Source organism: Salmo salar, chromosome ssa20 (assembly GCF_905237065.1).
Source record: "Salmo salar chromosome ssa20, Ssal_v3.1, whole genome shotgun sequence".
Taxonomy (NCBI): Eukaryota; Metazoa; Chordata; class Actinopteri; order Salmoniformes; family Salmonidae; genus Salmo; species Salmo salar.
Genome location: NC_059461.1, coordinates 54,669,290 through 54,681,780, shown reverse-complemented (window position 1 = coordinate 54,681,780; position 12,491 = coordinate 54,669,290). Strand labels below are relative to the sequence as shown.

General features: G+C 39.6%; 1 protein-coding gene and 1 long non-coding RNA gene across 3 annotated transcripts; one reads left to right on the top strand and one right to left on the bottom strand.

Moving 5' to 3' along the window:
* Positions 1 to 951: 951 nt before the first annotated feature.
* Positions 952 to 4,989, top strand: LOC106580890 (uncharacterized). The gene is made up of 3 exons (XR_006760967.1): positions 952 to 3,690; positions 3,909 to 4,007; positions 4,205 to 4,989. It is a non-coding gene; the product is annotated as an uncharacterized lncRNA (long non-coding RNA).
* A 1,647-nt stretch (positions 4,990 to 6,636) lies between these two features.
* Positions 6,637 to 9,509, bottom strand: cd3e (CD3e molecule). Of its 2 annotated transcripts, NM_001123622.1 has the most exon segments (5): positions 6,637 to 7,051; positions 7,391 to 7,446; positions 7,714 to 7,851; positions 8,090 to 8,299; positions 9,215 to 9,509. In NM_001123622.1, coding segments are annotated over 5 exon segments (546 nt in total). In that variant the 5' UTR covers positions 9,285 to 9,509; the 3' UTR covers positions 6,637 to 6,979.
* Positions 9,510 to 12,491: the final 2,982 nt, after the last annotated feature.

The following is a 12,491-nucleotide window of genomic DNA, read 5'->3' as shown; positions in this document are numbered from 1 at the left end:
TCTTAACACCATCCATATAGGATTTCTATTTGCCATATATTTTTCATCTGTGCTGTGATGTTTCACAAAAGTTCTGAACATTTTTATTCTCATTGTTTTTGCTAAAAGTATTATTATATTATTGGTCGATTGACTATGACTTTTCAGATCACCCAGTAGTGCTGTCTGCAGGGTTAGCTCCAGGTAAATATAGCAATTCTTCAGCCATTCTTGGACCTGTGACCAAAAACAAGCTACATATGGACAGTACCAAAACAAATGATCTAATGATTCTGTCTCTTCACAGCAAAATCTGCAGAGCTGGGATGGTTGTATCCCCCATATATACAACATTATATTGGTTTCAATAATTTTGTATAATGATTTAAATTGAACAATTCTAAGTATTGAATCTGGCGTCGTTTTCCATATCAGTTCATAAACCATGTGCCATGGAATCTGTACGTCAAAAATCTCTTCCCAACTATTTTGTGATCTATATGGTACGGGTGTCATTTTTTTGGTGCTTAAATTAAACAGGTATACTTTTTATTTATCTATCACAATTTTCTTTAACCAATTATGGTCTTTAATACAGGGCCGAGAGACAAGTTGCTTACTTTTTACCCCTTCCACTTTACTCTTTCATTTTTGCGGTAATGCTGCAATTAGTTGGTTGAAATTTTGGGTAGAGCCGACATTTCCATATGTTTTTGTTAGCTGCATGTGTGACAACTCCACCTGTCCTATTTATGATATCATTTACGAAGATATTACCTTCTTTTTTAAAATAAAAAACAAAGATTTTTTTAATCAATTAGTATATTTGAGTTGAACCACTATTTGTTGTATTATTTATTTGTTCTGTCTTTTCTGGTGGGTTAAATTGAAATTGATAGAGACACTTATCAAGTTGTCATCACTGACATGAGAGATTTATTTACAGTTGAAAAGGTTTGCGAGAGACACAAAATAACAATAAATCAATATCTTTGTGTGAAGGTGTTATTTCTTGTAACATTTCAGGCCTCAATTCAGTAAAACTATATGTCTTTTTTTGTTTTACTATTATACAAAATTGAAGTTTGAGTCGAATGGCTGTCTAGGGACAGAATGGTGTCTTTGTAGTTTTTTTTTATGGACATAGGGGCTCTTTAGGTTGGACCACCTATAACTGCAGTGTATGAAATGATACATCAGTTTTATTTTCCCCAGAAGAATCAAGAGAATAGTAAATAGAATGAAGGGGACCATACTCTTGGCTCATCTGTTGTTGATTTGGACCATGACTGCTAAGTTTTAGGGTAGCTATAAAAAAAATAGACAGACTGCATAGAAAATTTCACAATATTTCAACACCAGTTTTTTCTGCTTATTTCTGACTAGATTAATCAGCTGGATGACATTAAAAAGTACAAGATCACCGATGTCAAGGTCGCAAATGCTTTCTGATCTATTTACTGTGACCCCAACTGATGCTATCCCCCGTTCTTTTAACAGTACCTGTAAATTCAGACTCAGGTAAGTGGCCAGACTAGTTCAATTCCTGATTTAATCTAACTATGAATTCTGGGGCATTATCTGGACATTCTGTAGAACAGGTTTTCTCCCAACTCTCTTAATTTAATTTAGTATTCAAAACTATCTGACTAAAACCCACCATAATTATTGGCACCCTTGATAGAGATGAGTAAAAAAAAAAAGACTAAAATAAATAATACAAAAACTGAGCTATAATGTACACAAAAAAATGGGGCGGTTACTGTATTTATACTAATACATTTGCTCACAAAAAAATATGATTTTGTCATCTGACCATAGCAACACCTGGAGTTTGATAAATGGCATTTGGATTGGAACCAGTGCAATGGTCATATGATATGAAAACAAGCTCTTTGGCCACGCACACCAGTGGTGTGTTTGGTGTTGAAAAACAGAAGCATACTTGTATGCTGTTAAATATGGTGGTGGATCTTTGATGTTATGAGGCTATTTTGCTTCCACTGGTCCTTGGGCCCTTGTTAAGGTCAACGGCATCATGAACTTTACCAAGTACCTGGACATTTGTGCCAAAAACCTAGTTGCCATTGCCAGGATGCTGACACTTGGCCGCAAGTGGATCTTCCAGCAAGACAATAACACCAAGCACATATAGGTAAGGATTAAGTGACTAGGCAACAGGATGGATAAATAACAGTAACAGCAGCGCATGTGAGTCAAAAGACTTAGTGCAAAAAGGGTCAATGCAGACAGTCTGGGTAGCTATTGGTTAACTACAATACACTCACTACATTATACTGAACAAAAATATAAATACAACATGGAACAATTTCAAAGATTCTACTGCGTTACAGGTCATATAAGGACATTCGTTAATTGAAATAAATTCATTATGCCCTAATCTATGGATTTCAGTCAGTATGCCAATTGCTCGCCCCCTCAAAACTTGAGACATCTGTGGAATTGTGTTATGTGACAAACTGCACATTTTAGCGTGGCCTTTTATTGTCCTCAGCGCAAGGTGCACCTGGGTAATGATCATACTGTTGAATCAGCTTCTTGATATGCCACACCTGTTAGGTGGATGGGTTATCTCGGCAAAGGAGAAATGCTCGTTAACAGGGATGGAAACTAATTTGTACACAAAATTTGAGAGAAATATGCTTTTTGTGTGAATGGAACACTTCATGGATCTTTTATTTCAGCTCATGAAACATGGGACCAACACTTTGCATGTTGCTTTTATATTTTTGTTCAGTGTATTTAGAGGTCTTATGGCTTGGGGGTAAAAGCTGTTCAGGATCCTGTTGGTTCCAGACTTGGTGCATCGGTACCGCTTGCAGTGTGGTAGCAGAGAGAACAGTCTATGACTTGGGTTGCTGGAGTCTTGGAGAATTTCTGGGGCCTTCCTCTGACACCACCTGGTATAGAGGTCCTTGAAGCCCCCTCCTGCTGTTCAGAGACTGGCATTTTCTACAAGAAATCTGCCTCCAGAAATAAAAGCTTCTCCCAAGTGGGTGTGACACCTACTCCTGTTGCCTGCTGCAGTGCTGCTTGGATTCCACCTGGCGATCTGTTCACCATCTGCCCTGGTTGTCTCCCCCTGTCTGGTACATGGGGAGACATGGCGCTAGATGTGTATCTAGTTAAATAGAAACTACAGTGGCCATGTCATTTATTGTCGCTGGGAATTTTCTCTCTATTTGTTACACAGATTTTTGGTCTCCCATCCCATTCTAACCACCTCTTGCCGGCTTTGTATTCATGTTACCTGATGAAATTGCTGTACAATATGATCTTGTTGCCATCTGATACACATTCAGATGTCATAAATCAACACTGCAGAGCTCTCCCTGTCCTATGCCGTGCCTTGATTGTATTACTGTTGATGATATCTAGAAATGTGCATGTACACCCTGGCCCATTTACTGTTGCCATCCCCAATTCTGCCATCCCCAATCCCCAATGAATATCCTGAAAGGGCTTATCAACCTGTTTCATCAAATGCTGTTTTTTCTATATCTTTAGTTCAGCTGAAAATGAACGTGGCAGAATCCTCGGACAAGATCACACTATCACGTGTTTATGGTTTCACTTTCAGCCCTAATAATGAAACAACTCATATATTGGATTATAAGGATGAGAACATAGGGGAGTTTGTATGCAAGAAAGACGGAGAGGAAGATCGCAAAATCTATGTGAAATGTCGGAGTAAGTACAGTACAATAATGTGGCACAAGAATATAAGAAGTCAATATTTGTTTGTGTGTATGCCATTATACACGTCATTATAATGTACATGTGTGTATGGGATTGTGCGTGCGACTGCGTGCGTGCTTGTGTGTATTGTGTGCGTGTATGTGTGGCGTGTTTGTGTGTGTTCCCAGCCTGTGATAAATGCATTAAGCTGGATACATCTATGGCTGTAGGGATGGTTGTGGGAGTCCTGGTGGCCACTGTCTTGATTGGAGTAGCTGTTTACTGCATCGCCTCACAGCCCAAAGGAACACTAACCGCCGGCAAGAAAAGTGAGTGACCACACAAAAGAGAATGGTACCCGACGAGCCCCAACCCACTTTGTTGTTTTCTTTGTATATTGTGCATTGAATTTTGAATACTCAGAAGTAAAAATGAAATGTTTTACAGTAAACATACAAAAATAATACACATGAAGACCATAATCAATAATGTGAAGCAATATTACATTTCTCTCTTTCATCCCTAGCATCTAGCAAAATGGGTCTCATGAGGCCAGTGTCAACAAAATTACTTGTCCACAATGAGGTCAGTGTAAACAAAACAACTTGTCCACAATGAGGTCAGTGTAAACAAAACAACTTGTCCACAATGAGGTCAGTGTAAACAAAACAACTTGTCCACAATGAGGTCAGTATAAACAAAACAACTTGTCCACAATGAGGTCAGTGTAAACAAAACAACTTGTCCACAATGAGGTCAGTGTAAACAAAACAACTTGTCGAACTCGTTAATTTATAACCATGGATTGGATCCATTTGTGTCTGTCTTTTCTTTCTTTCTTTTTTCTTTCTTTCTTTCGGACAGATCTGAATACAGCACTCTGCCGAAAAGGAGATGAAGAGAATAATAAAATGTGCTCAGTGCTACATTACTTTTACCACCCCTCAGAATAATAGTTGTAAAGCATTGAGAAATCAGGTCCACAATGTCCATGACAAGTCTCTCAACTGTCAATCTTATGTACAGAACCATTGACTGTACAAGTTAACGTCATTCGGATGTTTGATGTACATACATTGCCTGTTTGCTCAGTTGCTTTGTTAAGTTTGCTCTACTGTTTTGTTGTAATTATGTTGTATGTTGTAATTATGTCTAAAACAACTATTTTGGCCAGGTCTCTCTTGGAAAATAGGTTTTTAATCTCAATGAGACTAACCCGGTGAAATAAAACCAAATAAAATAAATAAATAATTAAATGGAAAGGTGGTCACAAAATAGACTGCAATTGCAACAATAAATCATTGACTTTTATATGTTCCCTGATTGTGTTCTGTTATTTCTGGTTTCATCCTACGTTTTAGAAGATCACTAAGTGAGTCAAAGTAATTTTGTTCTATCAGACTTTCCACATAGAGAAACTTTAGTGGAGGGTTTGCTCTACAGGAAGCCCAAAACTGTCAGATATTCTAATGGAACAGAGCGGATGATATATGCAATGCTTTTCGAGTGTAGTTATGGGGGTTTACTGCTGCTAGTCTACAAAGTGCGGTTTCCTAACGGAGCTTAGAGATGAGATCAAACGGAAGAGCTCAAACAACACAGAGCTCACAGTGTACACAGCCAACCCCCACACATCCAAGCTCACATCACCCCCTTACATACAGACACACACAAACCAATCAACCAAACTTGCAAACATACACAGTTATCAAACAACACTCAAATTTCCCAAAAGAACCACTGTTGATCAGGTCTAACAGATACCATTCACTTCAGTGTTCCAGGTGTGCACGCCCCATGTTCATGGTCTTCACACTGGACCATAATTAGCTGAATCAGCTGTCTAAGTTCAGGGCCGGATTGATCTACAGTATCTAGTCACTCATTGATACAAAACTGTGGGAAACAACTATAGACACCCACACCTCAATGTTGTAAGAAGGGATTTATTCTTGTCAAAAGAGAAAAAAATATACATCAAATAGACATGATTTCCACTTCATTGTAGCTATAGAAAGTTTGAGTAAGGCAAAACATACATTTTCTTTCCACTGATGCGGGTAAGTAAAGTCTGCCTACAGTCATATGTGAAATGTTTCCGGTGAGATCATCATGATTAGCAACAGAGAGACCTGGCCAATCATCCACCATCATTTACTGTAAGCGTAAGGGGTGCAGGCATCTGTGGCTTAGACCATGAGAGCTGAGACTGAAGATAAAGAACCACAAACTAGCTAGACTAGCTACACTCATGGCACTACACTTCATAAAACAAACATTTCCTTTGTGTCATAGTGGCTCACAGTGAAGTAGATAGAATCAATGCAAAATATAACGTACATGTGCTAATACACTAGGTGCACAAAACATTAAGAACACCTGCTCTTTCCATGACATAGACTGACCAGGCGAATCCAGGTGAAAGCTATGATCCCTTATTGAAGTCACTTGAGTGATCCACTTCAATCAGTGTAGAAGAAGGGAGACAGGTTAAAGAAGGATTTTTAAGCCTTGACATGGATTGAGTCATGAATTGTGTATCTGTGCCATTCAGAGGGTGAATGGGCAAGACAAAAATATTGAAGTGCCTTTGAACGGGTAATGGTAATAGGTGCCAGGAGCACCGGTTTGAGTATGTCAAGAACTACAACACTGCTGGGTTTTTCATGCTCAACAGTTTCCTGTGTGTATCAAGAATGGTCCACCACCCAAAGGACATCCCGCCAACTTGACAGAACTGTGGCAAGCATTGGAGTCAACATGGGCCAGCATCCCTGTGGAACTCTTTCAACATCTTGTAGAGTCAAAGCATCAATGAATTGAAGCTGTTCTGAGAGCAAAAGGGGGTGCAACTCAATATTAGGAAGGCATTCCTAATGTGTTGTACACTCAGTGTAAATACAGGCAGCAATTACATTGTGAAGAGGAACAACTTGGCTGGCATCTGCAAACATTAATATAATTTTACAACAGTTGATCAACACAGCTATGTACAAGTTGTTTTCAGTACAGCAAACATCTAAAAGTCTTTACAAAGATCTCCCTATCTTTATATCTCTATTTTCCAGAGCAACACTACATTAATCACTATTATCACTAGTTACAGTAATTCTAAACTACAGTTTTAACTAAATCATAATATCACATATTTTACACATCAAGCAAAAATAAAAAGCAAATTTATGTCTAAGCTAAGCACTACAGAGCCTTCTCCCCTCCTCTTTGATGGCAGGGTGAGCTGAGGTCTGCTGGTGTCCTAGAGGAGTCCTAGAGAACAGGTGTGGTCTGGTGAGAGGACAGTCTACCCAGTCCTCTGGGTAGATGTCTGCGTAGTTGCGTAGATATCGCTGCTGCGGGTTGCCACACTAAGGGGCTGTCAGGGGGAAAAGAAAGGCTTTAGGTGACTGATGTAGCTGTTTGTTGTTGTTAATTAAGTCAGATTCACAGATCAGTTTAAGTCAGATTCACAGATCAGTTTAAGTCAGATTTACAGATCAAGATTCACAGATCAGTTTCCATTGCAACGCCACTATTTTTGATGCATCTCCACCGGAAGTATTGTGAATAGCTAGCCTAGATCATCTCCCTAAAATACTGACAGACATTAGCTAACCAGGAGATGTGGAATGAAGGACAGGTAGGAGATACGGATGAAATAAAAGCAAAAAATACAGATGGAGGGATAGACAAGAGGTAGTGGTAGACAGCCTACCTCATAGTCAGGACTTGGCACCACTGGTGGGCCACGGCCTGCTGAGCGGGAAGTGGCTATGGGGAAAACCAAATATAAGTTAGTATCAATTAATAAATAAACAAAACAAATATTTAATAAATAAACATGTCACTATACTGAACGTTTATAACATATGGTCGATACCCTATGTGTACTATGTCACAGGGAATTTAGATTTTTATGATCTCTGAATGCTTTGTTGTTGAGTAGTCCTGGGTATGGTCAAATTAAATAGTCAAGAGCCTTCCTTATCACCAAGTGCCACTGTTGGCGGATGGATAATCAGATGGTAACAGCGTTACGTTTTTGGGGTGCAGCAGGTCCAGACTTCTTCCGAGCCCTGAGATACACAATGAGGATGACCCCTCCTGTCACCAGCAGGTCCCCAATGATGGCCCCGGCAACCACAGTCGGATTCAGCTCATAGCAGTCCTTACACACTGCAACACCAACAACACAGAGATAGGCATAGGGGTGGAAATAATGTGTTGAAACGACCGCTCAAATGGGATGGAGAAAAGAGGTTGGGGTGTATTCAGGGAGAGGGAAAGATATGATTTGAAAGGTCCAGTAAGTAGTGTTTGCCAATAAACAGAGATACAGAGATGAGTGCTGAATCTGGGGCTCCGCACACGGTTATACTAAACATAATGATGTCACTAGGACACTTTTACTCACCCTTTCCTTTAAAGTAAAACTGATAGGTTGTTTTTTCAGTATCATACTGATCATACAGATATTTACATTGGTAAACATTTTTCTTGCTTTCATCATAATCCATTTTGATTTCTTTACTTTCTTCCTCGTTCATTTTGATAGTGTTGTCATACCAATCTCCTTTATCAGGACAGGTCAATGTGACTGTAGTTCTCCAGAATGACACATCTCCTAAATAAAGAAAACACAACGGGTGCTTTAACACAGGGATGACAAACATACGGCGAGGTGGTCCAATCCAGCCCATGGCTCATTTGAGTATTAAACTTTTTTTTTCCAAATAATATTCAAATAACTAGCTTTTATATAATACACTGAGTGTACAAAACATTAAGAACACCTTCCTACTATTGAGTTGCCCCCCCCCCTTTGCCCTCAGAACAGCCTCAATTAATCAGGGCATGGACTCCACAAGGTGTTGAAAGCGTTTGACAGGGATGCTGGCCAATGTTTACTCCAATGCTTCCCACAGTTGTGTCAAGTTCTCTGGATATCGTTTGGGTGCTGGACCCTTCTTGATACACACAGGAAACTGTTGAGCATGAAAAACCCAGCAGTATTGCAGTTCTTGCCACAAACCGGTTCGCCTGGCACCTACTACCGTACCCCGTTCAACGGCACTTACATTTTTGGTCTTGTCCATTCACCCTCTAAATGGCACACATACACAATCCATGTCTCACTTGTCTCAAGGATTAAAAATCCTTCTTTAACATGTCTCCTCCTCTTCATCTACACTGATTGAAGTGGATTTAACAAGTGGCATCAATAAGGGATCATAGCTTTCACCTGGATTCACTTGGTCAGTCTAAGCCTTTGGAAAGAGCAGGTATTCATAATGTTTGTACACTCTGTGTATTATATTTCGGAAAATATATGTAAATAAACAGTACTGTATTCTCAATTAAAAATTCAACGTCTGATTAAACACATAATGGTATATTCACCAACACAATAAAAATAGTATGCAAAATTAACTTATCTTAGGGTACATTTTTATACAATTCAGCAATGTTTTGAGTCTGTAATTGATAAGAAAAGGGTCAATGTCGTAGAGTAAAAGACAGGGACATTTTTTTACATTACCTCCACCCTCCACAGAAGTCATGATGAGGAGGAGGAAGACAAGCCCGCCATAAACGCCATCTCTGTTCATTTTCTCTACGTCTCAGACAGACCTTCGATTATCTTGATTTTCAGCAGTCTAAAACTTAAATTCTAGCTTACTAGGATTGTATCTGAAACAGAACAAAACTAAACTCAGGAACATTTGAGGAGACAGAAACTGTTTAAGTTGTGACAAGTCAACAATAGTCATCCAAAGAGCTCTCTCGCGCCCTCTCTCTCGCACCCTCTCTCGCGCTCTCTCTCTCGTGCTCTCTCTTGCGCTCTCTCTCTCTCTCTCTTCTCCCCTTTGCAACAGGAAGTGAATGCTTGTATGCGATTGTTATGTGCACTCTAGAAATTAGGAGTTAAACAAGGGTTCTTCTAAGATCCTCAAAGTTCTTTGAAGAACCTTAGTGTTCTTGGCACTGACAATTGCCCACAAAAGGTTTGTCCAAGAACCCCATAGAAGGTGGGGTTCATCGAGGAACCTCCTTAGTTGGTGGGGGTTCTTGCAGGAACCTAACTGCCCAACTGAAACATTTGGATTTGAATTTGAAAGGACAGCAGGTGCAGGCAGGTGCAACTGAAAAATGTAAAGATCTCCTTAATTTAAGGAAAGGTTTGTCCCTTGTATGATCTAAATTGATATTGTTTTATAATGATACCATCTATCTTTTCATATCTTTCTAAAACAGAAAATGAACACAATTCAATGGATATCAATCAACAAAGAGGTAAGAATATATCCTGCCTGTTTGGCCCTGTCCGGGGGTATCATTGGATGGGGCCACAGTGTCTTCTGATCCCTCCTGTCTCAGCCTCCAGTATTTATGCTGCAGTAGTTTATGTGTCGGGGGGCTAGGGTCAGTCTGTTACATCTGGAGTATTTCTCTTGTCTTATCCGGTGTCCTGTGTGAATTTAAATATGCTCTCTCTAATTCTCTCTTTCTCTCTTTCTGTCTTTCTCTCGGAGGACCTGAGCCCTAGGACCATGCCTCAGGACTACCTGGTATGATGACTCCTTGCTGTCCCCAGTCCACCTGGCCGTGCTGCTGCTCCAGTTTCAACTGTTCTGCCTGCGGCTATGGAACCCTGACCTGTTCACCGGATGTGCTTGTTGCACCCTCGACAACTACTATGATTATTATTATTTGACCATGTTGGTCATTTATGAACATTTTAACATCTTGACCATGTTCTGTTATAATATCCACCCTGCACAGCCAGAAGAGGACTGGCCACCCCTCATAGCCTGGTTCCTCTCTAGGTTTCTTCCTAGGTTTTTGGCCTTTCTAGGGAGTTTTTCCTAGGGAGTTTTTCCTAGCCACCGTGCTTCTTTCACATGCTTTGCTTGCTGTTTGGGGTTTTAGGCTGGGTTTCTGTACAGCACTTTGAGATATCAGCTGATGTACGAAGGGCTATATAAAAATACATTTGATTTGATTTGAATATGTAAACTATAAGAATAGGTTGAATGCTAGCTGTATTGGGTGCATATGACTAAACTGCTCACTTTTGTGTCTGTGTCTGCAGGTATACAGATGAGGAGGCATACAAAGGCATGTCAATAGGTATTGGTATGTTATGCAGATCACATGTACCATCCTCCTCCCTTACTTCTTCAATGAAAATCTCACAGGCCTCTACGTTCTGGACAAGGTATGTGCATGAAAACCATTTTCAGTTTTTTTCTTCATTCATATTTACCACAAAAAGCAAGGTAAAAAATAGTGTCGTATGCATGTTTTGTTAATCTTCTGTATAACTACCATTTTTGTGATTCACGGACTTCACTCTCCCTACACCTCTGATGAATATAACAGGAAACCTGTTCGATCACCATGCACTGCAAAATCATTCTGGCTATGGATACGGAGAACATCAACACATTAACATCAACAGGACAGAGGATATACCCATTGGACTTGGGGCTCTGCTGGAAGTTTACCTCATATTTAGAATTGTTTTATTCTGCTTTGCCACTAAAATCATCATAAACACTGACAACTAAAATATTGTATTATTGTTATGCGTATTATTATTATTAATAATAATTGGGGAGGGGGGTAGTTCAAAAATGAACCCCAAAAGGTTCTTCAAAAGGTTATTTGAGGATCCATTAAAAGGGGTTCTTTGAAGAACCCTTTCAAAGGGTTCCTCGAAGAACTTAAGGGGTTCCCACCCAGTTTCAATTTGAAGAACCCCTAAAGGATACTCCAGAAACCTTTTATTTTTAGAGTGTGGTTATACTGTAAGCCTATCAAAGATGGTGGATGAATGAAGATGTCTTACTCAGGCAGTTTACCATTGGAAAAAATGGTCAAGGTTCCTGTCTGTGTAAGTAGGTGTTCCCATGTGAGACCAATGGCTCTGGTCTACTTATTGTCTCTCCCCGCTCTCCCCACCAGCAGGGGGAAATAAGTAGACCAGAGTGGCTCCGCCCACAGAGTGGGGTGTCTTGCTTTCTCTACCGCCTCTGGGTCTATACCGTATTAGTTACCCCTAAATATACATATTAGTGCTTTGTTTCCATCCCACATAATTGCTTTTTAAAGAAAATACATAGGCCAGTACCTAAATTATTTTTACAATACCACACACACAATGGTTTTGACTTGTAGTCCCGTGTGGCTCAGTTGGTAGAGCATGGTGTTTGCAACACCAGGGTTGTGGGTTCAATTCCCACGGGGGACCAGTACGGGGGGAAAAAATTATGACATCTATGCATTCACTACTGTAAGTTGTGTCTACTAAAATGTAGATATGACTGAATGATTTTGTCACGTTGTTTCTTATTGTGTTGCTGTAAGACTATGTGTAGGCCTATGTTTTGTCTATTACAATAAATTGTTTGAACTAAAGTCTCTCATTTTAAATGAATAATATGAAAAGCGATGTTTGTGTATATTTCACAGGTTTGGATGAGAGCATCAGTGGTACTTTGTGTGGAACCTTGATGATAAGGACCAGAGAATATAGCTCATTTGTGCCCCCTGTTATCACAACTTTGAACTGACATAAAGCCAGTGGCCACACCAAAAATATTGAGGGAAACTTTTACAAAGGCTCAATAAAAACAAACATTGGATAAATAGGTTTCGCAGCACAATAAATAAAGGCTTAAAAGCATATTATTCTTCATAAGCACTAGGCTTAAAAATGCTTTGCATATTATGTTATAGACATAAACATACTATAGGGGGATATAAACAGTCATTAGGCCTTTGGTGTTGTGCCAAATATGGCATAACTCTTT

Coding starts and splice junctions, on each gene's coding strand:
- cd3e (NM_001171847.1), bottom strand. CDS start 9,284: ATGAACAGAGATGGCGTTTATGGCGGGCTTGTCTTCCTCCTCCTCATC. Junction 8,300..9,214: donor GACTTCTGTGGAGGGTGGAG/GTAATGTAAAAA, acceptor TTCTTTATTTAG/GAGATGTGTCATTCTGGAGA. Junction 7,447..8,089: donor GTTTTACTTTAAAGGAAAGG/GTGAGTAAAAGT, acceptor TTTTCCCCATAG/CCACTTCCCGCTCAGCAGGC.